The sequence below is a fragment of the Condylura cristata genome, unplaced genomic scaffold, assembly GCF_000260355.1.
Source record: "Condylura cristata isolate star-nosed mole 26May11 unplaced genomic scaffold, ConCri1.0 scaffold00034, whole genome shotgun sequence".
Lineage (NCBI taxonomy): Eukaryota > Metazoa > Chordata > Mammalia > Eulipotyphla > Talpidae > Condylura > Condylura cristata.
In genome coordinates this window covers 13,535,346-13,562,118 of record NW_004567135.1, presented here as the reverse complement: position 1 = coordinate 13,562,118, position 26,773 = coordinate 13,535,346, and the positions used below count along the sequence as shown (strand labels likewise).

The following is a 26,773-nucleotide window of genomic DNA, read 5'->3' as shown; positions in this document are numbered from 1 at the left end:
TTCCTACCTGCTTTCACTCACCCTGGCTTGTCCTTTTTTTTCTCTACCCCCATTGCTTGTGATCTGGCCCTCAGCAGCCGTCTGTTTCCCGTCTCCTGGCCTGTCCGCTCCATCTCACTCCCAGGCCCTATTCTTCCAGCCCCGGAGTCCAGGTCACTAGCCAGGAGGAGTCCTCCTCCCAGTGGTGACCTCTCTCCTCAGACTCCTCCTCGGCCCCTCCTCCTGCCCTGCTCACCTTTAATTGAGATGCTAATGAGGCTTCTGCGGCTTCCATCCCTGGCCGGCGGGCGGGCGGGCTCCCTGCACCTGTCAGGTGAGGGGGAGGAGAGGCTGGGCTGCCAGATTCAACTGGAAAGGAACCAGTTCCCAGTCCAGCACAGCCCAGGAGCCGGGAGCGGGAGCGGGAGTGGCCCAGATCTCCCGGACGGCGAGGGAGTCACGACACAGCCCACGGCCAGGGTCAGAGGCTGGAGAGAGCCCCGGCTGGGGTGGGGGGTGGGAGGAAGGCGGGAAGGAAGAGGAAGAGAGGCAGATGGAGGGGAGACCGGCAAGGCAGGCAAGGCAGGAGAGGGCGGAGAGGAGAGACAGAGACTTAGACTATGACATCTTGGAGGAAGAAAACCAAAGACACTGACTAAGCCAGGCAGAAACTGATCTCTTGCCAAGGCAGAAAAGGAGACCTTATCAGAAAAGCAGAGGAGCGGCCACTCCAGGCTAGCCCAGCCCTGGCTCTCCTAAGCTAGCCATGGTCAGCTGGCCCCTGGAAGGTAGAGGGAGGGGCAGCGGGCCAAGGGGGCTCAGGGGAAGGGGGTGGCATGGGCAGGAGCAGATTCTGGGGATCCGGGTGGTGATGGAGAAGGGTGCCCCAGCCTCCCTGACCCGCCCCCTCCACTACTCACCCCAGGGCTCATGAAGGGAGACAAGCGAGAGGAGCAGGGGCTGGGCCCCGAAGCCGAGGCCGCCCGGCAGCCCACGGAGGAGGAGGAGGCCCTGATTGAGTTCTACCGCTCCTACCGAGAGCTCTTCCAGTTCTTCTGCAACAACACCACCATCCATGGCGCCATCCGCCTGGTGTGCTCCCAGCACAACCGCATGAAGACGGCCTTCTGGGCCGTGCTTTGGCTCTGCACCTTCGGCATGATGTACTGGCAGTTCGGCCTGCTCTTCGGAGAATACTTCAGCTACCCCGTCAGCCTCAACATCAACCTCAACTCCGACAAGCTTGTCTTCCCGGCCGTGACTGTCTGCACCCTCAATCCCTACCGGTGAGTGGTCCCTCTGCCTCTCCAGAGCCACCTGGGCACCAACGTGCCCACCTCAGACCCCAGGGTAGGAGGTGGTGCAAGGTGTCCCCCTGAAAAACCAGGCCCAGCTCCCTTTGGGCAAGATAGGGGGCCCAGACTTGAGGGGCTGGCTGCTCTGCCCAGCGGGGGCTTCCTAATGCCCCAGGCTTATCCAGCCTGGTGGTGGACAGGTAGTGTGCTCCTCTTCCCTCCACACCTTCCTCCCAGAGTGGGAGGGTGTGCCCCGGAGTGCCTGGGAGGTGAGATGCTGATGACTCCCAAAAGGGCAGGTGGAAATCCTCCCATTCCCTTCCCTGGAACCAGAGGAAAGCAAAAGTAGCTCCTGCACTTGAGGGAAGAATCAGATGGCCAGGTGAGGTCTCAGCAGGTGCCACGGGCAGTGGGTGGTGGCCTCAGGGGCTGTTTTGGAGAAAGGGAAGTGGGGGTTGACAAAGCAGTCAAGGGGGGGGGTGGAGTTGCAGAGCCAGAAGGAGAAGCAGACAGAACACAAAGCAGGGGACCCCTGCCAGGCTGCCCAGGTCACTTGCCCAGGGGCTTGACTTTTAAGTGCTTGGGTGTGTCCTGAAGTTTTGGGTTTCATCACTGCTCTTTGGCAGTTTGTGATCCAGAAGCCAGAGCAGCGTGGTAACCATGGAGAAGAAAGGGTGTGTTCATGTAACTTTTATGTGTGTTCACTCAGGCACAGAACACCTGCAGTCAGCCAGACACAGTGCTAGGCACTGGCAGTGGGGCCGTTCACCATTCATACCATCGCTGTTGAAGGCCAGGCGCTTTGCTAGGGAATGAAAGATCAAATATAAAGTGAGATGCAAGAGAGGCATATACACACATAACTGCAGCACTCTGAGATAAGCACTGTGTGCGTTATAGTCTGCTCCGAGGAGTGCGAGATTTATGAGTACATAGCATGCGTGATTGGGCGAGTGTGCGTGAGCAAACCTATTGCGTGTTTGCGTGGTTATGGATGGTTGGGATTGGCCGAATATTGGCGGGGGTGGAAGACACATTCCCCATTGTATTCAGAGGTGTGTTGTGGATAACTCAGGGTTTGGGGATTCTGCCTTGCAGAGAAAAGAACTAACCCCCAAAATAACTGATTCATCTCATGTCGTGTACCAGCTAAGGGGCTGTTTACTAAGAAGCTGCTTTCTGCACTGGACCTTGCTAAGCACTCGGCAGGCATCTCCACTAGTTCACACAACAGTCTTGCCAGGCTTTCCCAGTTTTGCACTTGAGGAAACTGAGGCAAGGAGAGATAAGTCACAAGGTCACAGAGATAGTGACTGAACTGTGACTCACCCTGTTTGCCTGATTACACACTCTTCCTCCACTGAATACCCAAGATGTGGAACAGGAAATAAATGAAGCTTCCAATCAGATGTTTATATCTCATCCCGGGCTCTTTGATTCCTCCCCTCATTTCTGTCTCTCAGGTGCTGTGGGCTTTGTTCCTCTCCTCTTCCTCCTGACCTCTGGCTGCACTGCTGAGTGTTTTCCTGGGGGCCTGCAGTGGCAGGTGCTGGCTGGGTGTCCTGCCCAGCTGGGAGGGGAGAGCAGGCAGGTGGGAGGGACCATACGCAGGAGAGCAGGCTCAGTAAATATTTGTGGCTGGAAGATGTGGGTGAGAAATGGAGAGGGCAGGGGTGAATGGGTTGGGACCTGCATAGTTTCTAAGACTTTGCTGGATGGAGGGCCCTGGACAGTCCAGGAAAAAGGCCGAGGAATGGAAACCAGAGCTCCTGCCTCCCAGGGCCCGCATCTAGGGAGACAGGTATCCACACAGAAATCTGCCCTGCTGTGTGAAGGCTGTGGCAGGATTTGGGGGTGGTGGGGAGAGCTCCCAGAAGGGACAGGACCCAAGAGTCACCCCAGCACAGGCGAAAGACCTTGAACACCTATGATGTGCCAGCCTGTGCTGGGTGCTTTATAAACACGCTCCATTAACCCTGACAAGTCCATGGAGATGGGGATTATTATTTCCATTGTACAGAAGAGGAAGCTGAGGTGACATAATTAAAGCAAGGTCACACAGCAAATAATAAAAATTGCAACCACTATAGGTAGTAACACTGACTATTTAATAAGTGCCCAACATTTTCACAAATGACCATAAATATAAGTGAAATTTTCATATTAAGTTGCTTGATCCTCACTGAAGGTCTCTGTGGTGGCTCCAAGTCTCACCCCTATTTTAGAGGTGAGGAAACAGACTAGGAGAGGTTAAGCGACTTGCCCAAGGTTAGCAGCTGAGTCACAAAGCAAGTGTGTTTGATCCCCAAATTCGTTCTTCCCTAAGCTGTCTGAAAGGGCCAGCCAAGCAAAGGGGTGGGGGTGGGGTGCTGGTGGCTTGTGAGGAGGAGCAGCAGGAGGTGGAGGGGGGGTACCTGTCTGAGTGCTGGAGGGAAGGGTCCAGGTCAGGCGACTCCTGTTCAAGGGCAGAGGCAGGGGTGGGTGAACTGGTGAATGCAGCCTGGTGGGTGATGTAACTGTGAGTGTGAGTAACTGCCAGAGACCACCAGCCAGTGCAGGAGGCAGAGGTGAGGTGAGAGGCCCCTGCAGGGGGAGCACAGAAGGGAGGGAATCAGCAGACAGATAGAGGAGCTGTTGAGCTATCTGATGTACAGTCAGGCCAGGGATGCTGACAGGCCCAGCAGGGGGGAGGGAGAAGAAGGAGGAGGTGAAGATGGGCGCCTTAGCGTGTTTGTAACTTCCAGGAAGGGGCCGGGGCTGAAGACCTTCCACACTCAGCAGGGAAGTGCCAAGAACCCATTGTGAAGTTTAGGCCTTTCTTTGTGGGCATCAAAGGCTTTTGCATCCAAGGGAGAGGGCCAGTCATCTCCATACCCACAGAAAACAACCTTAAACTCTTAAACAATGAAGCAGGTCATGGACTCTTCCTTCCTGGCAGAGCAGGGGACCTGGAAACAGGAATGGGGGGAGGAGAGGAGCAAGTCCCCAAAGAGGGGACTCTGAGCTGGGCTGTCAGCTTCCTTCCCAACAGGAAATAGGTTCTGTGGGTGGCCTGGCAAGGACAGAGCCCAGGCTCCTATGCCCCTCGCAGTGATGGACTCCATCTGTCAAGAACCCTTTGCCTCTATGGCACTGCTGTTAGAAAATGCTCCCTGAGGGGCCTCCTTGGTGGCGCAGGGGTTAAAGACATAGTGCAATCAAGCTATTTATCACCAGCCACTGTGTCAGGAGTTTGATTCCAGGCCAGCCGGGCTGGGCAGCTGACCCACATGGCGCAGCAGACTTCTCCACTCCTCCCCCCAGGAGTGTATTTCAGTGTGTCTGCCTGTTCTGCTCCACACTGTCTCTGGTGAATCCTCTCACCCCCTGCTCCTTTGGCCTGTATCCCAGTTCTTGTATACTTAAATAAATAAATTGCTAAAAAAAAAAAAAGGGGGGGTTCTCGCTGGTGGCACCGGGGTTATAAAGCACAGCCCTATGGAAGACATTAGCACGAGTTCTATCCCCAGCCAGGGAGGTGACCCACATGGTGCTGCAGACCTCTCCTGGCCTGCCCACTGCTTCCCTGAGCAGTGCATTTCAGTCCATCTCCCTCTGCCTGTTGCTCCCCACTCCGTCTCTGGTGAATCCTCTCGCCTCCTCCCACACCCCGTCTCTGGTGAATCCTCTCGCCTCCTCCCACACCCCGCACCTTTGGGCTGTACCCCAGTTCTGGTATGCATAAATAAATAAATCTTAAAAAAAAAAAAAAAAGAAAAGGAAGTACTTTCTGAGGTAAAGCTGCAGCTTACCTCATCACGCCTGCCCTCTGGCCTGGCTCTGAAACAACCCGAAACCTATCTCCTTTGCCCAAGGGCCAACTAGGGAGCACCTCTGACACACTAGGTGTGGTGGTTTGCAAAGTGCACGATGACATTTTGATCCTCACACAAGCAGTTCAGGTAAGGATCATAGGGGCTTGCGAAGGTGACTCAGCTCTTCAGGGGAGGAGTGACAATTGAAATCTGGTCTCAGGCTCTGCTTCTGGGTGAGACCACAGAGTCACGTGGTGGTTAAGTAGCGGCTGCGCTATCTCATGTCATCGTCACTTTCTTTTCCGATAACAGTGGTAATCATCATGCACTCGGTGGCAGTTAAGCCGTCCCTATGTGCATTTTTCTCAGTGCTTTTCACATTTTAACACGTTGAATCCTCATAACGATCTTAAATAGCCGGACTACGAATACTCCCACTTTACAGATGGTGAAACAGGCCCAGAGAGGGAGAGCAGCGTCTCTGAGGTAGCTGTGTGAAAAGCGGCAAGCTAGGCCATGACCTGCAAAGTGGATTAGAACTTAGTTCTGGGCCCTCCCTGGTGGCGCAGTGGGTTAGGGTGCAGCACTGCAAGCGAGCCACAGCTGCTTCAGTGACAGTTTGATTCCAGCCCCGGAGGTGACCCACCTGGCGCGGCAGACCTCTCCTGACCCGCCCGCTGCTCCCCTCAGCAGTGTGCTTCGTTGATCTGCCTGTTCTGCTCCCCACTCTGTCTCTGGTGAAGCCTCTCGCCACCCCTGAGCCTCTGGCCTGTACCCCAGTTCTGTGTGCATAAATAAATAAATATTAAAAAAAAAAAGAACTTAGTTCCTGTAACTTTTCCTTGGATGAAAGCATTTCTAGGGCTCTTTACCACGCTGGCGGTCTGTCTTCTGATCAATCATTTGCTTATGAACATCTGTGACTCTTAAAATGTTGCAGTCAGTACAGAATTTCACAAGTGATCTGAGAGATCAGAACTGTTGACTGTCGAGGGCCTGGCTGTGTCCTTGAGGGGGGCTTACGCGCAGGGGCTGACTGGACTCTTTGTGGTGTAGGCTGAGCACATAGGGCCAGGGTTGGGGGTGGGGGCACTCCACTGGGGCTGTGTGTGCACAGGTGGGAGGTGTCTGGGAAGTGGGGGAGACAGGGCTGGGACGGAGGCCCAAGGAAGGGAAGGCAAGGCTTCCAAGGAAGTGGTCCCTGTAGGAAGGAGGGAGCAGGCATTCCAGCAGGGGAGGAAGCTGCTGAGCTTCTAGTGCCCAGCTCTGCCTCACACTTCCAGAATGCTGGTTAGGAATGCTCTCCTAGGGGCCTCTGAGGAGGCCGGCTGGGCCGGTGCTCACCAGGCCTGGTGAGCATGGTCTTCTAGGCGGAGGCTACCAAGAGGATGGAAAGAAGAAGTGTGAGGAGGAAGCGACCAGAGTCATCTCCTAATCTCCACACATACCTGCCTCTGCAAGTCTGTCCTGAGCAGAGAAGAGGGGCTGGAGGGGAGATAACCAACTTCCAGGAAAGGAGGTTTACTGCTGGGTCTCAAGTGCTTTGGAGCTTGAAGGCAGTAATAGAGAAAGCAGGGACCATGGTGTTGGACAGGCCTGGGTTCAAGTCTTGGTTCCACTATGTCTTAGCTGAGTGGCCTTCCAGAAGATGCCAGCTGATGGACCTCAGTTTCCTCAAGTGTGAAGTGGAGACAGTAATGCCTGTCTGTTCACTCACCCTCCATGGAGACCACCTGCCAGGGCAGAGCAGAGGCCAGGAGGAGAGGTGGTCAGGGTTAGGAGGGCTGGGCTGTCCAGCTGAAGCCCTTTGCAGGCATTCTTTACCCCATCAGATCCTCTTGCCAGGGAGATCTGGTATCATCACTGTGTTGGACTCAGTAGTCAATTGTTTCACTATAGGTTTCAACTGACAGGGAGGGAAAGGGAAACTGAAAGGGAATGTTTCTTCCTGCCTTAAGTCATAAAAGGGAACAGCAAAGCGTAAGGGACTTCTGTCTGGAGCCTGGCCTCTTCTGGAGCCTTGTCACTAAGGAGAGTGAGAAGGGGGCTCACCTGAACCTCTCAGGAAGAGGCAGGAGGGGTGATGAGGACCCCTGAGGGAGCGCCTGGCCTAGGGGCCAGCAAGGAAGGGCAATGTGCTAGAGAAGTGTAACAGCTTGGAATTGGTTTGAGAATGAGGGCGGTGCAGAGGGCAGAAGCCACAGAGGTCCTTGAGACTTTTGGGGGGGAGGTATTAAAAGGGGGTCCTGCCCAGAGACCGGGTAAATCATGTTGTGGGAATAACTCCAGCCACGCTGGGAGACAGATTCTTCCTGTGTGACCATGAGGAAGTCACATCAGTTTCCCAGGCTGTAGGTGCTTGTCTGTGTTCCGGATGGGCTTCTCCTGATACTCAATGCTTTGTGTCCCTGAGTATTTTCTCATTTAAATCTTGAAGAACTTCATGGGGCAGGCAGATCTGGGGTTCTACCATTTTAAAAGCGAGGACACTGAGAATGGGTTACTTACTAACATTTCCATGGCTAGAATGTGTGCCCGGTGACTCTGGTTCTGGTGCTCTCTCTTGGCAGCCACACCAGCCTCCAAAAGTAGCTGGAGGTGGCCCTCCCTGGTGATGCAACAAGTTGGGACACAGCACTGCAAGCTGCCGCCACTTCAGTGTGAGTTCCGTCTCCAGCTGTGGGGGTGACCCACATGGCTCGGCAGACCTCTCCTGACCTGCCCTCTGCTCCTCTCAGCAGTATACTTCGTCAGTCGACCTGCTCTGCTCCCCATTCTGTCTCTGGTGAAGCCTCTCACAGCCCCTGCACCTCTGGCCTATGCCCAGTTCTGTAGGCATCAATAAATAAATCTTAAAAAAAAATTCCCCCCCTTTTGGAAAAAAAAAATAGCTAGAGGCAGCAGGCATGCAATGGAAGGGAGTGTGAAGGTCACAATGGTTTCTGACCAGTTCCCGAAATTGTGTCCTTGATGTTACCTTACCTCAGGTTTTTCACCTAGAAGAGGGAATGACTATGGTATTAGTGTCTAGCATGATAGTGGTTAATAGCAGGCTGAATTATCCCAGAGATGACATTAAATAATGTACATTCTGATGCCACCGTCTCTGGCTCAAAGCACAGCAACTCAGAAGATGTTGGCTATTGCTAGTGTTCTTTTCACTAGCAGTAACAAGCAAATGTCCCCAAATGTCAAACACTGACTCTCAACCTTTGTTGCATTGTCTTCTATGAGGAGAGAAGAGGGAGGGAGAGCTGACAGGGCCCAGCCAGCTAGACTGTCATTTTTTCTAAATAAATATTTAAGAAATATTTTTCATTTTTTATGCCATTCTTCATTTTGTGCATTTTTTTTTTTTTTTTAAATCTCAGCCAGCTAGACTTTTAAGGAGGTAGAAACGGAGACCATGGTGGAACACAGTGGAAATGGGAACTAGACTAGGCCCTTGCTACCTGCATTCTGGCGCCCCCTGGGGCACTTCGAAAGGTGGTGCCCCACTCCAGACCCCCTCACCCTTGAATCTCGGGAGTGGGGTCCACAGCCAGTATGCTCCCTTTCTTTAATTGAGGTGTAATTTACATGACATAAACTGCAGGAAGCTTAGCTGCATACTGCGGTTTGACTATCAAGACACTGAACATTTCCGTTACCTGCTGCCTCTTCGAATTCCCACTCACTGTTCTTCTTCCATGAACGTTTTCTGATTTCTATCAGCCTCAATTATCTGTTCTTAGATTTCATATAAATGGGATCAAATAAGTTAAATTTTCTGGTAATTCAACTTGTTCAGTAAGTGTGTTACTGATTTTTTTAAAGATTTATTTTACTTATTTATGCATATAAAAACTGGGGTGTAGGCCAGAGGTGTGGGGGTGTGTGTGAGAGGATTCACTGGAGACTGAGCGGGGAGCAGAACAGGTGGATGGATGTACTGACGTACACTGCTGAGGGGGTGAGACAGGAGAGGTCTGCCGCGCCATGTGGGTCAGCTCTCCGGCCTTGGATCAAACTCCTGCTGCAGTGGTTGGCAATGGCGTGATAGCACAGAATACCCCTAGGGAGGCCCCGTGTCTAACTTACTTTGCTCAACTTCATGTTTCTGAAATTCTCCCGTTTTAAGCTAGTGTCTGTCAGTTTTTGTGGCTGAGCGGTATTGATGACATTTGGTTTGCTCCCAGCCTTTGGCTATTGTGACAAAAGCTGCTATGGAACATCCATGTATAAGCCTTTATGTTTTCATTGTTCTTAGGTAAGTAGTTTGGAGTGGCATTGGGTACCGCTTTAAACTCACTCCAGTAGCAATTTGTTATTCCTCCCCTTCCCCTCCCCCTGACATTTGACTATCTCAGTCTTCTAGCTTAATGGATGTTTAAATATCTCGTTATAATTTAAACTTGCATTTCCCTGAGGACTAATTATGTTGAGCTTCTTTAGTATATTTTGGGTTCATTTTTGACACAGCTTACCTTTTTCTTGTTGATTTACATGGTCTTTATATTTCAGGATGAGTTGTTCCTTAGATATTATTTATTCCAAGAAATTTGACTTACCCCAACATCCTGAAAAGCTGGAATATTTTGGATTTTTTTTTAAAGAGTTATTTATGCATACAGAACTGGGGTAAAGACCAGAGGTGCAGGGGTGGTGAGAGGATTCCCTAGAGACAGAGCGGGGAGCAGAACAGGCAGATCCGCTAAGTATACTGTTGAGGGGAGCAGAGCAGTGGGTGAGACAGGAGAGGTCTGGCAGGCCTTGTGGGTCACCTCCCAGTGGGGGATCAAACTTGCTGAAGCAGCTTTCCAAGTGCTGTGTTTTAACCCGTTGCACCACCACCACTAGAGCTGGAATTTTAATGGTTCTGAATTTTGTATTTAGGTCTATGATCCTTGTTGATATAATTTTTGTATATGGTCAAAGGTAGGGGTTGAGGTTCTTTTCCCCCTCCATTTAGTATTAGATGCACCGTGAAGCTATCTGCAGCCACTGCAACATGAGTTCGATTCCCAACCAGGCAGGTGACCCACATGGTGCCGCAGACCTCTCCTAATCCTCCCGCTGTTCCCCTCAGTAGTGTATTCCAGTACATCTGCCTGTTCTGCTCCCCACTCTGACTCTAATGACTCCTCTTACACCCCCACCCCACACCTCTGGCCTGTAGCCCAGTTCCTGTATGCATAAATGAATAAATCTTTTAGCAATTTTTTTTCTCCATCGAATAGAATTGGTTCTTTGACCAAAAATCAGCTGACCATATAATAGTGAATTTATTTCTGTCTTCTAGTCTGTTGCATTGATTCAGAGACTGTCCTTACAGTCTTACAGTCCTTACTACACCGCTCTGATTTCAGTGGCTGTATAGAAAGTCTTAATGTCAGGTAGAATAAGTGCTCTAGCTTCGCTCTATTACGCCAAACACCAAGTGTGTTTTATCCATTCTAAGTTTTTGTCCCCGCCCCCTCCATCTTCATGTAAACCTTGGAATCAGCCTGTCAATTTCTTTTAAAATGTCTGCTGAAATTTTCGCAGGGGCTGTGTTGAATGTAAAGATCAATTCGGGAGAAATCTGAACTGTCTGAGTTTCTGACCCACGAATATACAGAGCTGCTTATTTTGGCTTTTGTGCAGGCGGCGGGACTGCTGTGTGAAGTCCTGCATGTCTTTCCTGAGATTTATTCCTAGTAGTTGATGTGGTTTAGCAGGGTGTTGTTTTTGTGGATCACAAACCCAATTTCCAGTAAATTGCTGTGAGCATGTGAAAATACAATTCATTTGTGCATATTTGTCCTGCGCCCTGCAAACTTGTTTATTAGTTTCAGGGAGCTTGTTTTGTTTTGGTGGTTTTTGTCCCTGAGGCCCTCTGAACTCAGTGGAGTCTTCACAATGGAGAAGGAATGTTATAAATGATCTTGGGAAGTGTTTAACTTAGGGTGTTTGAGCCCCACCCAAAACTCATTAAAACGGAGTCTAAGGGAGAGAAAGTGGGGTGGGAGTGGAGAGGGTGCAGCAAAGGTAATTGTACAGCGCCACCGGAGATTCTAGAAGTTCTGTTGAGACTCTGATTGAGAACAGCACCAGAGGGGCTCAGGGCTAGATGGCCAATTCAAGTCAGGGCTCGGCTCTAGCCCAAGCTTCCCCACTGCACCCAGACTCCAACCTCCGAGAAAGGCTGACAGGTTCTGGGTTCCCTCGGAGGCCAGGCGAGTGGGAGGAGAGTGTCTCATAGGCTGGCGCCTCTCTCGCAGCTCCCTAATGATAAACAGGCGGCAATGACTGGCATCAGCGCCAGGGCCCATCCCTCTACCCCGCCCCCTCAAGCCCCCCCCCACCCTCCTCAACACCCTTCCCCCCCTCGCACACCTGTTCTGCCTCCTCCACTCCCCAGATGGCTCACAGACCACCAGAACTACTCCCCGCGGGTTCTCCACGAGCAACCGACCTCACCAGTGACCTCGAGGAAACTGAGGAAACTGAGCCCCGAGGGGCAGGGTTCACCCAAGGCCACCCGCTAGGCTGACCCTTCTCCCCTCGCTCTCCCAGGTACACAGAAGTTAAAGAGGAGCTGGAGGAGCTGGACCGCATCACGGAGCAGACGCTCTTCGACCTCTACAAATACAACTCTTCCAGCATCCTGGGATCGCACCCCCGAGGCCGGCGGGACCTCCGGGCCACCCTGCCACATCCCCTGCAGCGCCTGTGGGTCGCGTCCCCGCCCCACCAGGGCCGCAAAGCCCGCAGCGCCGCCTCCAGCGTGCGAGACAACAACCCCCAAGTGAACAGGAAGGACTGGAAGATCGGCTTCAAGCTGGTGAGGCCCCGCCCCGCGGCCCCCCCAAACCCAGACGTGGGCGGGCCCACTCTCCGTCCGTCCCTCCCGTCGGGGTGACGCCCACACTCGGGGGCGGGCGGGGCTCCCTCTCCCTACCCCGGCTGGGCACTGTTGAGCCTGGTGATTCGAAGTGGGACCTTGAGTTCAAATTAAATAGGGTCTCTAGTTTGGGGGCTCCTCGCTTTGGGTCTGTCTAAGTGAAGGGGAATCAAATCTTCAGTGGGACATGCACCTTCCTGAATTTCAGTCTCCCACGGGGTGGTGGGGCTCCGCCAGGACCCTCTGGTGGAATGGGGAACTGGAACTGCCAACCAAAGACACAAGGAGACAGTAAAAAGGAGAATTAAAAAATATATATTTTGTAAAAATAAAAGGGAGAGATAAGAGGAAATGGGAAAGAATCAGAGGGAAGAAGAAAACCCCCCCTTTATAAAGATTCATATAAAACAGCCCCCCAGAATGAAGAGGCCCCCCCTTCATGTTTGCAGTGAGAGAGGCCAAGCGACCAGGACACAGGACTGCTGTTTCCAGCTCCATGGATGGGACAAGCCTTGACCACTTGTCTTCCAATCAGTGGAAGGGAGAGAAGAATCCTTGCCCTCCAGGGGAAACAACTGTTGGACAGCTCTGGTTTCCTCCTGGCTGCCTTCATTCCTTCCTCGGAGTCTGCTCTCCTGGTCCTCTCTCTCCCTGTGTGTCTGCTTCTCTCTGCCTTCTGGTCTCCCCAGCTTCTGGCTCTATCCCTGTCTGTCAGCCCCCCGGGGACCTCAGGCCACTGATTCCTCGGCCCTGCTGCTGGCCTCTGAGTCTCTGCTCTCTCTGTGCAGTGCAACCAGAACAAATCGGACTGCTTCTACCAGACATACTCATCAGGGGTGGACGCAGTGAGGGAGTGGTACCGCTTCCATTACATCAACATTCTGTCGCGGCTGTCAGCTACCTCTCCGTCCCTGGAGGAAGATGCTTTGGGCAACTTCATCTACGCCTGCCGCTTCAACCAGGAGTCCTGCAACCAGGCGTGAGTCCATCCTGCAAGACTTGCGCTCCCTGAGGGGGTGGGGGGGTACTTTTTTCTCTGGGCCGGCCTGCACCTATGTGTGTTGACAAAATAACTGGATAGGAGGGAGAAGCAAGGGTCTGATCCAAACCTCTGCCCTGGGAATCGGCCTGCAGGGCTCCTGGCCACTGCAAAACTGCATGTAAAAGAGAACCAGCCGGTTACCTACACAAACCCAGGGAAGAGTGGGCTGCCTCTTTCTCACTGTCATCTAATCCAAAAGTGCCCAGAAGGTCACCTGGGTCCACACTCCACCTTCACAGGACAGGTGGGCAGTGATGGTGGAAAAAGCTTGGATTAAGTGATGGGTGAAGCTTTGCTTTGTTCACTGGATGTTTCACTCAGCGAGGCTATTTCTATGTAAAATAGAAATAATGAGATTCATTCAACCAATATTTTTGACATCTAAAGTTTGCCAGTCACAGTTGGGGATACACCCACTGTGTATTATATTTCTGCATAATCCTTGCCTTTCTGGCACTTCTACTCAAGCAATAAGTATGATGGTCACACTCACTTCAAGACTTCTACGAGGTGCATGGAGTTAACAAATGTGAGGGCAGGTTGTCAACTGCCTTTGACTAATGGGCCTCTGACGCTGGCATTCAGGCAGGTGGAATGATTGTCCCTGGTCACTGGGCCCCCACTCCACTGCAGTGCCTACCTGGCATCCTTTCTGTGATGACCCTTGCCACAAAGTCCCTGCATTCAGGGCATGATGCCTGATGACTTTGAGGTCTCTGGGCACTAGGAAGCTAGGAGTATGTGGGGTCTCCTTCTGTAGCCTCTGATGCCTGCCCCCTCCCCCTGCTTCCGTACCTCAATTTTCAGGTGCTGTGAGCGCCTCTGCTGGGCTGAGGAGGGCTGCAGGGGGAGGCAGCCGCTTGGCTCTGCAGAACACCCTTCAGTGTTGCTGCAGAATGACAGCTGTGCCAGGTGTCACCTGCTCCTGCCCCCACTCCTCACCTGGTACACATACCTTGGCCAGCCCACAGTTTTGTTCTTGCCTCTGGAGTTTGTTTGTTTGCGGACAGAGGATGCCAGCTGGGAAGTGAGACACAGCAGTACCTGAGCCGTCTGCCCACACCTGCCCACACCTGCCATCCTCTCACTCAGAGTGCCTCCTGCTCCTACCTCCCCAGCAACGGCAAGTCCAGAGTTCATCTTGACATTGGGTCACTTCCTTAGCTCAGAGGCTTATCATTTCTCATCTGGGTTTTTATAAACCTCTCCACCCCCAAATCCTTCCTTCATTCTGCAACTGCAGGAGGCTTCATGCTTCACTCTTCTTACTTCATTTTTGGACTGAAATATTCTGGTTCCTCCTGTTTACTCTCCCTAGATGCTCTTGTGACCTTTAGAATCAAGTAGAAGTTCTGTATTTTGACCCATTCCTCATTCCCTCCCTCTAAGTCCTTTTCCCTTTTCTCTAGAATTTTCAGTAATAGTTTTTTAAAAAATATATAATAGTTTATTTTTACATCACTTTGTGCCCTTTCCATCTCAGTTGTAATCTCCGTGGGGCTTCCCATCACCAAATCACCTGTGTGCCATTACCATAGTCCCATGTACTCCCCCCTCTATTTTTGATCCCATTCCTCACTCCACCCCCATAAAATGTCTCTGGTATACGGTTGTTCATTATTATTATTTCCCCCCGCCCTGGTTGCTATGAGTGAAACCATCGGTATTTTTCCTTTTCTTTCTGGCTTATTTCACTAAGCATGATCCCTTCCAGCTCCATCCATGTTGCTGCAAAAGGCATGCTTTTATCTCTTTTGATCACTGAGTAATATTCCATTATGTATATGTACCAGTAGCAGTTTTATTGAGATATAACCCACCTACTAGCAAAGTCATCCTGATGATATATACAGTTCACTGGGTTTTATATACACAGAACTGTGCAACTGTCATCACTGTCTAACTTTAGAAAATGTTCTTCACCCCACCAAAGAGTCCCTGTGCTCACTAACAGTTACTCCTTCCTCCTGCCTCATCTCCACTGATCACCTTCTGCTTCTGTAGATGTCTCTTGTGGACATTTCGTAGAAATGGAATAATATAATATGTGATCCTTTCTGTATGGCTTCTTTCACTTAGCGTGCTATTAAGGGTGCAGTGAGTGCCAATGCTTCTTTTTCGTGGCTAAATACTATTCCACCATCTACCCCTGTCACATTTTGTTGTGCCATCATGTCCTTTGTTGATAGACATTTGGATCGTTTTCATTTTTTGGTGATTGTGCACAAAGCTGTTGTGAACATTCCTGTGAAGATTTTTGCTCAGATGTAGGTTTTCATTTCTCTGAAGTATGTACCTAGAAGTGGAATTGCTACATCACATAGTAATTCTATATTTAGCATTTTGAGGAACTGCTCTGCTGTTTTCCAAGTGGCTGTACCCTCTATAGTCCCAAAGCCAGTGTATAAGAGTTGCAAATTACCACAATCTCTACTGCTTATTGTGTTTTTAACCTTGGTTATCTTAATGAATTCCTGTACTTCTAATAGCAAACACATTGCTTGTATTAAGTGCTAAGTCCTGTCCTAAGTGTAATTGGCTCCTCACTGGCCCCACATTAATAAGGGGCTAGTCCTCACTATTATCAACACTTACGGGTGAGGAAACTATAGCCCAGAGAGATTAACAAATTTGGTCGACCCCCACCCCCAATACTTGTTAGAGCTAGCGTTCAAATAGGAGGACTTAGTCTGGAGCCTGAGACCCTACCCATCAGGCATATGCCTCCTCATGTATTCTCATGATGCCTGTGTTTTTACAAAACGTGTAGGTCATGTGTGCATACAAGTGTTGTGGTCTAGATCTCCCTTCTCCTAAGCTCTGTTGTTGGATTCATCTCTGTGCTCTATGGAGCCTACTGAGTCCGCCTGAGGCCATCGGCCGGATTGCGCTTGCCCTGCTGAGCTAGGCCCACAGGCCCCTCAGGACTGTCGCTTCTGCAGCCCCTTTTCATCCTTTCCTGATTGCAGGTTTCCTGGCATCTCCTAGAATGTGCACCAATATTTCATACCTCTGTGCCTTTGTTCTTCGAAGTTAATGGACTATTCCAGATCATGCAGCGCCATCTTGTTTTTCACATGGGAGATTAAGTTCAGAAAAAAGCGACTTGCTCAAGATCAGGCAAACAGATCCCCACTGCTATGCGCCAGCTTTCCTCTTCCCCCGCTTCCTCTGTCCATCCTCTGCCTCGCTGCCACAGCCCCGTTTCCCGCCTCTCCCTTGTCTCTTCTCTCCCTCTGCCCATCACCAGCTTCAAGAAGCAGAGTAGTTAGAACACAGGTCCCCTTGGTTCCTGTCTGGGTTCTTGCTACAACCCTACACAGCCTCTCTGGGAACTTACGACTTGCTGACAGTTATATTCCTGTCTCAGCAACTGCCTCCGAGATTCTTTCTCTGTTCCCAAACCTGTACAGTCCAGTTTGGGGCCTGCTGATCAGAGACCTGCTGATGTACCTGGCTTTGTCCCTGTCCTGGGAGCTGACCTTCTTCCGTTCAGTTCTCTCTCAGCAACAAATCACTCTCTCCTCTAGACCTGTTCCCGTCCATGTCTGCATTTGTTTCCTTCATTCATTAGCCATTTGTAACGGCCTCCAACATCTGCCAAATGCCAGGAGCTGTGCAGTTCACCCAGAGAGGATACAGAGGTACACGAGATGAGGTCTGTCCATAAGGAGATCACAATCTCAATGGAGAGCTAAGGTTTGGACACATGAGAAGCGGGGGACATTGCAAGAGTCTTCATAGCACAACAGAGCAAGGAGAGAGGACACCAGGCCAGTGAGGTCATGTAACCTGGTGGGAGGAGCCCGGGCAGGTGCTGAATGACCTGGGCTTGAGTCCTGTGCTCGTCATCAATGTTTGTGTGACCTTGGGCAATGAGTTGACCTCCCTGAGCCCCAGCTTCCTCTTCTGTGATGTAGGGATGATGCCCGCACAGGAAATTGGTTAGAGTGTGGGCAGAGCCCCCAGGTGGTCAGGACATGAACTATTCTGCAAGTTTTGTTCTCCCTGGGACTTACATTCTGCTCCCTCTCTCTCTCTGGTAAGGAATTACTCTAAGTTCCACCACCCAATGTATGGCAACTGCTACACTTTCAATGACAAAAACAACTCCAACCTCTGGATGTCATCCATGCCTGGGATCAACAATGGTGGGTGAGCCCATGTGTCCTCTGCCCTGACTGCCCTGTCCACTTGCATGTGCCTGCCTGGAGCTTGCATTCCAGAGGTGCTCCGGCCCTCTGTGCCTCGCCTTTCCATGCCGATTTAACCCAGAACGATTCTTTCTCCCCCTACCCCAGGGCACCGTTTAGTCCATAGGAATCCTGTCCCAGGTCTACCTGCCTCCCTTCGAGAATCCAGCTTGTGGCGGGGTTGGGCGGGTTGGGGAGGTGGGGTTGGCGGGGTGGGGGGGGGTAGGTGCTGATTGGTCTGGGTCTCCCTCCCTGGTCTTGCTCCCCTTGGAGTGTCAGAGACAGGGCAGGGTATGGGCTGGGTTTCCCTCCTCTAATGCTTCTTCTGCTCCCCTGTGCCCCCAGGCCTGTCCCTGACGCTGCGCACAGAGCAGAACGACTTCATCCCGCTGCTCTCCACGGTGACTGGGGCCAGGGTCATGGTGCACGGCCAGGATGAACCCGCGTTTATGGATGATGGTGGCTTTAACCTGCGGCCTGGTGTGGAGACCTCCATCAGCATGAGGAAGGCAAGGGGCTGACTGCAAGGCTGGGAGGAGACCCTGAGAATGCAGGGGGAGCCAGGCAGACCGAATCCCCAAAAGCCTGGGACAGAGGCCGTGCTGGGGGTGGGGAGGGTCCTTGAGCATGGAGAGAGCTTCAGGAGCAGGTTTGGCCGAATGTGCACCAGGAGGCAGGCCCGAAGGTGACCTGGAGCCAGACGGCTGAGAGTGGAGTCAGGACACGCATCACGGAGTAGCACTCGGGGCCTTGAAAGTAGCATTGGGGCCACTGGATAGGCGTTGGGGGCCACTGGCAGCTTCTTTTGAAATGGGAGGCAGATGGGGGGCTGGTGGTGAGAGACACCACTGGGGGCCAGAGAGAAGACAGGATGCAGGAAGAGGCCCGGCTGCTTGCTCTGAGCTCTGACTGCTTTGTGGCTGTGGTTCCCAGGAAGCACTGGACAGACTCGGGGGCAATTATGGTGACTGCACGAAGGACGGCAGCGACGTGCTTGTGAAGAACCTGTACAAGTCTTCCAAATACACGCAACAGGTGAGGCCCATGCTGGTTCACTGGGCTCCACCTCCCGGGCCTGCACTGTGGACAGGCAGAGTCAGGGTGTGTGTGCCCCCCACCCCACCCCTGCAGAGAGGGGTGGAGATGTCTGCTGCCCTCTGCTCTTGGGGCTGCATGGGAGAGGCGCCTGACCCTCCTCCCCTCCTGCCCTCCTTTCCAGGTGTGCATTCACTCCTGCTTCCAGGAGAACATGATCAGGGAGTGTGGCTGCGCCTACATCTTCTACCCTCGGCCTGACGGTGTGGAGTACTGTAACTACCGGAGGCGTGACTCCTGGGGTGCGACTCTGGGCCTTCCTGCCCTCTGCTCCCGCTGAGCTAGGACTTTCCCAAGCCCTCCAAGCTCTGGAGGCCTCTGTCTGGGGTGGAGGTGGGGGCTGGCTACCCAGCCCAGCTCACTTCTCTTTCTCTTGTTTACTTGTCTTCGATTCTGCCTCAGTTTCCCTCTCACCGCCTGTCTCCCTCCTCGCTCCCTTTGCCTCCCTCACAGTCTCTCTCTCTTTCCGTTTCGGCTTCTGTGTGCATAATGGAACGGCTGCATTGAAAGCTAACTTCAGCTTAAGGAAGGAAGAGCTCATGAGGAAAGTCTCCCTGGTTCCGCACTGGGGCCTGCTGAGGCTTCAGCGGCTCTGCCTGGCCCTCGCAGCTTCCTCCTGAGGCCCTGGGTGCACAGAGAATATACTAGAAGTTTCATGTGTCTGTTTCATTCCCTAACATCTTCCATTTTATGTATGATCTGTAGTACATGCACTATTTCCCTCCCATGGTGGTAGGCTTGTCCTTTGTAAACCAAAACCATATTCTGACATTGCTTCTTTAAGAGTTGTTTCCCTAGGGAAAGGCATAGTCAGAAAACACTGGCGAGCCCTGGAATCCCTCCCCTGGCCTGGTCTAGCGGTAGTTAAACCCCTTTTCCTTTCGGTGCAGCTGAGTTATTCATCAGGAAGCCTGTGTCTAGGAAGCTGGGGGAGGAAGAAAATCCCCAACAAAGAACTACAGAAAATAGAGGGTTGGCATTTGGAGTGTATATGCATTTGTCTGGGGCCGCTGGGGTGGTCCTCCCCGGGCTCCCTGGGCCCATTTCTCCACTGGTAGGTGGTGGGTTGGCCTTTGTTGGAGGACCAGGTCGGGGGGCACCACAGCCTCCAGAGCTCAGCGTCACCCCTGCTGGCTCTGGCTGTGGTCATCGTGGTTTCTTCCCTGGGCCGGTCTGCTCGCCCACCTCTGCCCTTCATCCTGTGGCTCTGACCTTGGAGGATGCTGGTGCACCAGAGCTGGAGGGAAGGCAGGCTCCGGCCCGACCTCCCGGCCAGAAGATGTCCTCCCCCAAGACAAGCAGGGGTCCTAGCTCACTGCTCCCCACGGCAATGATTTCTAAGTGGTTGTGTGTTTGAAGATCTGTGAGAGGAGAATAAGGACACTGATTGCTGAGAAGCTGTAGGCTGAGGGCAAGGAGCTTGGCTACACACTGTCTGCCTGTGTCCTGGGGCTGCTTGCCCTCGGCAGCCTCCCCTTCCTAAGAACCTCCGCCCTGGGAAACTGAGGTGAAAGACTTCTGGAATGGTGACTGAAAGAGCGGGAATGATCAAATAACCTGAGGACTTGGGAATTAATGGAGGAGGGGGCACCACCCGCCCATTCTCTCTCTCTCTCTCTCTCTCTGTCTAACAACTTTATGGAGATAATTCCTGTTACATAAAATGTACCCACGTAGAGGCCCTCCCTGGTGGCGCAGCGGGTTAAAGCACAGCACTGAGAAGCTAAAGCCACTTCCACATGAGTTCGATTCCCGCCTGCCCCGGAGGTGACCACATGGCGTGGCAGACCTCTCCTGACCCGCCTGCTGCTCCCCTCAGCAGTGTACTTCGACATTCGGCCTGTTCTGCTCCCCACTCTGTCTCTGGTGAAGCCTTCTCGCCACCCCTGAGCCTCTGGCCTGTACCCCAGTTCTGTATGCACAAATAAATAAATCTTAAAAAAAAAAAAAAGTACCCACGTAGAGTGCACAGTTCAGTTTGGTTTAGTGTAGCTTTTAATTGACAAAGAATTACGCAATGTTTGCCATAATTGATTTGAAATATTTTTTATCGCTCTAAGAAAAGACTTTGTACCTATGAATTCATTCCAACTTCCTGCTCCCTGCCCTCCCCCACCCCGGGCCTGTCCCTCCTCTGCCTTCTCTGCTGTCTGTCTCTTTGCACCTGCCTATTCTGAAAGTGGCATGGAAACAGAATCATGCAGGCTGGGATCCTTTAGGATTGCCTTCCTTTACTTGGCCTGCATTTCCTTTTCTTTCTTTTTAAATGTTTACTTATTTGTAGAGAATTGGGGCCCGAAGTGCAGGGGGTGAGGATTCACCAGAGACAGAGTGGGGAGCAGCACAGGCAGATGGACTGAAATACACTGCTGAGGGGAGCAGCGGGCATGGCAAGAGGGTGTGCTGTGACTTGACCTGTATTTTCAAGGTTTCCCCCGTTGTACCAGCGGGTCATTCCTTTCTATGACTGACTTCCCTTCTGTGCACGTGCTGGGTTTTGTGTACGTACTCATTTAGACATGTGGTGTGTGTCCACTTTTTGGCTGTTGTAAATTACGCTGCTACGAACCTGTGTGGACAAGATTTTGCCTGGACATAGGTTTTCAGCTCTCCTGGTATCTACCTAGCAATAGAATTGCTGGGACACCAGATAATTCTGCTTAACCTTTAAGGAACTGCCAGGCTGTTTTCCAAAGTGGCCACTGTCTGTATTCCCAGCACCACCGTCTGCAGGTTCCAGTCACGCCGTGTTCTTGCCACTTTTTTACTAGATGGTTTTTATTAGAACCATCCTAGTGAGTTGAAGTGGTTGACTCTCATTATTCTTATGCAATAACAATTTCTTTTTTTTTTTTTTTACTTTTTAATTGTTGCCCAAATCCTAGCCTACACCTTTACAGAAGTGCAACATAGAGGCATGAGTTAAGTTTTGTCTGACTTAGCTGAATGTCTTCAACATTTTTTGAGGCTGTCGCTCAGGGGCATTGTTTTAATGCACACGATGCTCTTGGAAAGTGGGTGCTCAGGGAACCTGTTAGGTGTGGGCTGGAGAAAGTTGAGGTGTCCTGGGAAAATATGCATCCCTTCTATCCACAGGCTACTGCTACTATAAGCTCCAAGATGCCTTCTCCTCGGACCGCCTGGGCTGTTTCGCCAAGTGCAGGAAGCCTTGCAGGTGAGTGGGTGGGTAGCCAGGATGCTCAGCTGAGCCTTGAGTGGGAAAGCCTCACCTCATCACTGAGTGTGTTCTTCACCCCAGTGTGACCAGCTACCAGCTCTCTGCGGGATACTCACGTTGGCCCTCAGTGACATCCCAGGTAAAGTGAAGGAGGGAGTGATGGGGCGTGACAACGTTCCCAGCCCTGTCAGCCTGAGGAGTATGAGGGTAGCCCCATCAACACCCCCATTCCTCCTAGGACTGGGTCTTCCAGATGCTCTCCCGACAGAACAATTACACCATCAATAACAAAAGGTCAGTCCTGCCCTGCCCTGCCCCTGGGAAGGAGATGCTGGGGAGGGAAAGAGGAGCGGATGCAGTTGATTGGAAGGTATTTTCAAGTTCCAGAAGATAATCCTCTGTCATCCTTACCCCTCCTGCCCACGCCCAAAGAAATGGAGTTGCCAAACTCAACATCTTCTTCAAGGAGCTGAATTACAAGACCAATTCTGAGTCGCCTTCGGTCACGGTATGTCCTGGCTCCCCGAGCCTGGGGGAGAGCCAGCGGGTTTCTTGGAGGGTCTTAGTGGGGGGGGGGGGGTGTCGGGGAAAACAGAGACCAGAGGGGCCTGGGCCTGGAACATAGGAGACCGAGGGAAGGAGCCCAGGAGCAAGGGTGAGCTGAGAGGGTCGGAAGAAGGATGCTGTGCTAGGAATGAAGTTTGGGGCGATGGGAGAGAGTGTGCCAGGTAGGCACACCTCGGTGAAGGAGTCAGGGGGCCACACCAAGGCTGAACAAGTGACTGAGGCAGCCAGTGCAGGGGAGACCACCCGGGGCTCTCCGCCCAAGTGGTCAGTGTGCTTTCTCCCCTCACAGATGGTCACCCTCCTGTCCAACCTGGGCAGCCAGTGGAGCCTGTGGTTCGGCTCCTCCGTGCTCTCTGTGGTGGAGATGGCCGAGCTCATCTTTGATCTTCTGGTCATCACGTTCCTCATGCTGCTCCGGAGGTTCCGCAGCCGCTACTGGTCTCCAGGCCGAGGGGGCCGGGGTGCCCGGGAGGTGGCCTCCACCCCCACTTCCTCCCTGCCCTCCCGTTTCTGCCCCCACCCCTCATCTCCCGCCTCAGTGCCACCAAACCCTGCTACCACCCTGGCCTTGACAGCCCCTCCACCTGCCTATGCCACCCTGGGCCCCGCCCAACGCCCTCAGACGTGGGTATCACCAGCTCATCTGCCTGTGCTGGAGAGGGGCTCTGAGGGGAAGGAGAGTCCCCTCCCCAAGGCAGGCATTCTTCCGGGAGGGCAGGACCAGCCTGGGCAGGATTAAAGCATGTGTTGGGCTTCTCTCTGAGTCCAGCTGCCTTTGGTGTGGGGAAGGGAGCGGGATGGACAAGAGGCTACAGAAATGGCCAGGGCAACAGGGACCACAAGCAGGAGACCTGTGCAGAGCCGTCCCTGCTGCTTCCCCCTGAACCCCGTCCAGCCTCTAGGAGACTCTGGTTTCCTCACCCAAGTGCAGGCAACGCTCCTTTTCCCTCGGATCAGCCAAGCCAAACTTGGAGCTGTGACAAGGAATTTTCCTAGGAAACAAGAGATATCAGCACAAAACACAAACAAGGACACATAAAGGCTGGGATGGGTTTCCCGCCCAACAGTGGCTGGCTGCAGCCAGCCCCACACTCGCCTGGTCACACTGTTTCCAGAGACACAAACATTTGCTCTTCTTGAGCTTGGGTGGGGAACCCCACCCAAAAGCCCCCTTGTTCAGTTCATGGCAGTTCCCCTTCCCTGACTCCCCAGGGCAGGGGCTGGAGCAGATAATGCAGCAAAGACTTGACCATTCTCAGCTCCAGGACTCATCCAGCGTCACCTGCCCCGTGACCTCACAGAGCCACACCCAGCGCCTCTGCCCTCTTCTTCATGACACACTCTGACCTCTGCCAAGCATATTTGCTCAACCTGTTTTCTTAGCCTGGGAACTTCCCCTTCCATTTACTGGCAAACTCCTATGCATCCCTTAGAACCCTCCTTACGCACCACTACTTATGCAAGGGTTTATGCCTTCTCTTGTTTCTGCAGGACAGATCACTTCCCCTCCCCTGATTCCTTCAGCACTTGCTAACATCCCCTGGAGTGCCGAGGCAGCAATCTGTTTTCTTGATCGTGAGTGTCGTCTCTCCAGCTAGACTGTGAGCGCCTTGTGGTTAAGTTCTGCACCTTGTTCATCTCTGTATCCTCGGGCTCGAGCCCTCTGTCCCACTTACAACAAGCAGGCAGCTGCTGAATAAATGTTTGCTGCATGGAGGAGTGGATGGGGGTGCAGTGAAGGGTGGGGAGTGGACACAAGTCACTGCCCAAGCTTTTGGGAGAGTCTGGGGTCCAAGAGAGGACAGACTCCCACACCCCTTGACTTCACTGTGGAATTGACATTGCATTCTGCTGCCAGCTCCTTCCTGCTACTACTGATGAATCTTTCCTGTGTGCCCACCACCATGACAGGGTGCAGCGGAAAGACGGGCAGCTCCCCTCAGGAGACCGGCTGTGCAGTGCGTGGGAGGTCACCCTGTCCATTGTCTGAAACTCCTTTGCCTTCCCACCCGAGTTACCAGCCACTCCACACTGGAGACCATTCACCACACCCCAACCTCCCCATCTGCCTACTTCACTCCCCACCCAAGGCCCTGTCGTGTGGGGAGTGACCAGGCCAGTTTCTACTGGAACCTCAGGGTCTTAAATAGGTATAGGCTAGAGGTGCTGAAGGTGAGAGGATTCATCAGAGACAGAGTGGGGAGCAGAACAGGCAGATGGACTGAAATACCCTGCTGAGGGGAGCAGCGGGTGGGTCAGGAGAGGCTGGCTGCCCCGTGTGGGTCAGCTCCCTGGCCGGGGATGGACTCATGCAACCACTTTGATTAGCTTCATAGTGCTGCATTTTAACCCATTGCACACCAGGGAGGGCCCAGGTCTTAAATATACTCTTACTCTCCATCATCATCATCATCAGAGAGAGAAGCAGAGGGAATCCCCCCAAGTCTACTAAAGGAGAAGTGGGGGTGGGGGTGTCCACACGGAAGCCCAGTTTTCTGATCCCCAGCTCCTTCCACTCCAGCATGAGATGTGGAACTCAGAAGTCACCCCTTTTCTCATCTTTAAGGAGGGTTCTCCTGCTGCCTCCACCTGGTCCCCAGAATTAGCCAACACCCTCCCCCACCACCGGCTCCCCACCCCGCCACCCCTCACGCAAGGAAATGGCTGAAAAAGGGAGATGGTGAAGCCAGCAAGGTAGAAAAGGTCACAGCCTGTAACTGGCGTGGTGACGTCTAACTTCCCTTCCCTTACACAAGCTGACGAGGGGAAAATGATGTCACAAGAGTCCATGTCAGGGCCTTCAGGTTCAGCCTGCCCCTCTTCTGCTCCTGCTGCAGTCCCTCAGCCCTGCTCACCTCCTCCTCAGTCCCACTTCTTGGCTGAGGTGGGCAGGCCCTGCTGGACAAAGCTGGAAGAAGCCATCACACGGCCTGGCCGCCTCCCACCCTCACTCCTGGACTGAGGGGTTGCCTCTCTCCACCCTCAGATACGGGGATCCCAGGGTCTCAAATATAGGAGCATGGAGGGGTGCCCAAGTGGAAGCCCAGAGGCTTGTCTAAGAAAGGGTTAGGAGCTACGGTGTTAGGGGAAAAAACTTTTCAGTTGCTTCACCATCGTCATGGAGTTTAGCTGGTGATGGAGACGTGCGCGAGCTCATAATTCTTACAGAACTAGCCTGGAGCCCAGGTCTCTTGTTATGACCTTCCTGGCTTGTGCTACCTGCGACATGACTCCAGAGATGCCTGGGACTGGAACCGGAGCCCACCCGGGCCGGCAGGATGCAGTGTCCAAGGCTGCTCAGTGCGGCTGTGGGGGGTGTCTGTGTCATGTGGTGGGGAGGGGGGCTGTTCTCTGAAGCTCTGCCCTTCCTAATCACTCATTCCACCACCCATAGTTTGCCCACCTCCTGTTTCTGTCTCCCCCTCAGCATATTTCTTCTTCCCCTGAGAGATGATAGTCATATTCTCACCTCCTCTGAAGCTAGTTGCCTCTTCGTATTCCTGCATTTACTCACCTTTCACCACCTTTTATTTATTTATTTATTAAAAGATTAATTTATGCATAGAAGAACTGGGGTACAGGCCAGAGGAGCAGGGGGTGAGAGGATTCACCAGAGACAGAATGGGGAGCAGAACAGGCAGATGGACTGAAGTACACTGCTGAGGGGAGCAGCGGGTAGATAGCAGAGGTCAGCTGCACCATGTGGGTCAGCTCCCTGGCCGGGGATCGGACCCCTGCTGCAGGGCTGTGGATGTCATAGTGCTGCGCTTTAACCTGTTACGCTATCAGGTAGGGCCCAACCACCTTTTTAAAAGCAAATTTATTGAACAACTTAATATTTCTCCAAACTATAAGCTCATTGAATAATATTTACTTGAACCACCCTATAAAATAAATTTTCCTTTGGTACCAGACTATTAAAAATCCATGGTCAGCTCTCCCTGGTGGTGCGGCAGCGGGTTAAAGCACCACATTAGGAAGCTCTCCGAAGCCACTGCAGTACCATTTCGATCCCCGCCTGCCCCGGAGGTGACCACATGGTGCAGCAGACCGCTCCTGACCCGCCCGCTCCTCCCCTCAGCAGTGTACTTCATAGATCTGCCTGTTCTGCTCCCCACTCTGTCTCTGGTAAGTCCTCTCACCCACCACACCTCTGGCCTGTACCCCAGTTCTGTAAGCATAAATTAAAAAACCTTTAAAAAAAAATCCCTGGTCACATGAAAAATGGTACTTTGCTGTGGTTATAGATTATTAACACAAAGGATTACTTAAGGAATGCTTAGCAGAGGGCAAGCACTTGCTAAATATTCTGCATTTAATCACCAGTGCATCTGAGATGCGACTCTCCTTGCTTCCTTGCATTGGACACTGGGCAATCTGACTCTCGTTGACAATCAGCTCTTCACGCTGTACTCGGCCTCCCCGTGTGCTGGAGTGAGCTCCTTCCTCTCTGAGTCTGGCTTCAACCCTCAGGTTCTTTGGAAGCTGAGGCTGGAGTGAAGCAAGGGCTGAGGACCACTGATGCTTCCTTTTCACCTACAGCTGTCTGCCTTGGGGTCAGAGAGGGCAAGAGGAGTCAGGGAGCATGGGCTCTGGGGTGAGGGATCAGCTGAAGGATCCAGGGGAAAAGGGCATTGAAATATAACATGCTAGGACCTTACTCTTCTCTGGTCGCCCCAAGTTTCTAAGCAACATTAGTAACTAAAGGCATCCAGCCCCAGGTTGGGAATAGCACGGGTTATTTATTTATTTATTTATTTATTTT

At 52.4% G+C, this 26,773-nt stretch overlaps 1 protein-coding gene across 1 annotated transcript in view; it reads left to right on the top strand.

Annotated features, from left to right (window-relative positions):
- Positions 1-328: 328 nt before the first annotated feature.
- The window catches only part of SCNN1A (sodium channel, non voltage gated 1 alpha subunit), a 36,665-nt gene continuing 10,220 nt past the window's right edge, over positions 329-26,773 (top strand). The window contains exons 1-13 of the mRNA XM_004692868.2: positions 329-459; positions 905-1,265; positions 11,606-11,873; positions 12,722-12,912; positions 17,023-17,126; positions 17,514-17,677; positions 18,102-18,203; positions 18,388-18,505; positions 21,360-21,438; positions 21,523-21,580; positions 21,680-21,735; positions 21,874-21,949; positions 22,298-23,583. Coding sequence (XP_004692925.1) covers positions 910-1,265; positions 11,606-11,873; positions 12,722-12,912; positions 17,023-17,126; positions 17,514-17,677; positions 18,102-18,203; positions 18,388-18,505; positions 21,360-21,438; positions 21,523-21,580; positions 21,680-21,735; positions 21,874-21,949; positions 22,298-22,747 — 2,022 coding nt within the window. The 5' untranslated portion in view covers positions 329-459; positions 905-909 and the 3' untranslated portion in view covers positions 22,748-23,583. The remainder of the gene's footprint in view (positions 460-904; positions 1,266-11,605; positions 11,874-12,721; positions 12,913-17,022; positions 17,127-17,513; positions 17,678-18,101; positions 18,204-18,387; positions 18,506-21,359; positions 21,439-21,522; positions 21,581-21,679; positions 21,736-21,873; positions 21,950-22,297; positions 23,584-26,773) is intronic.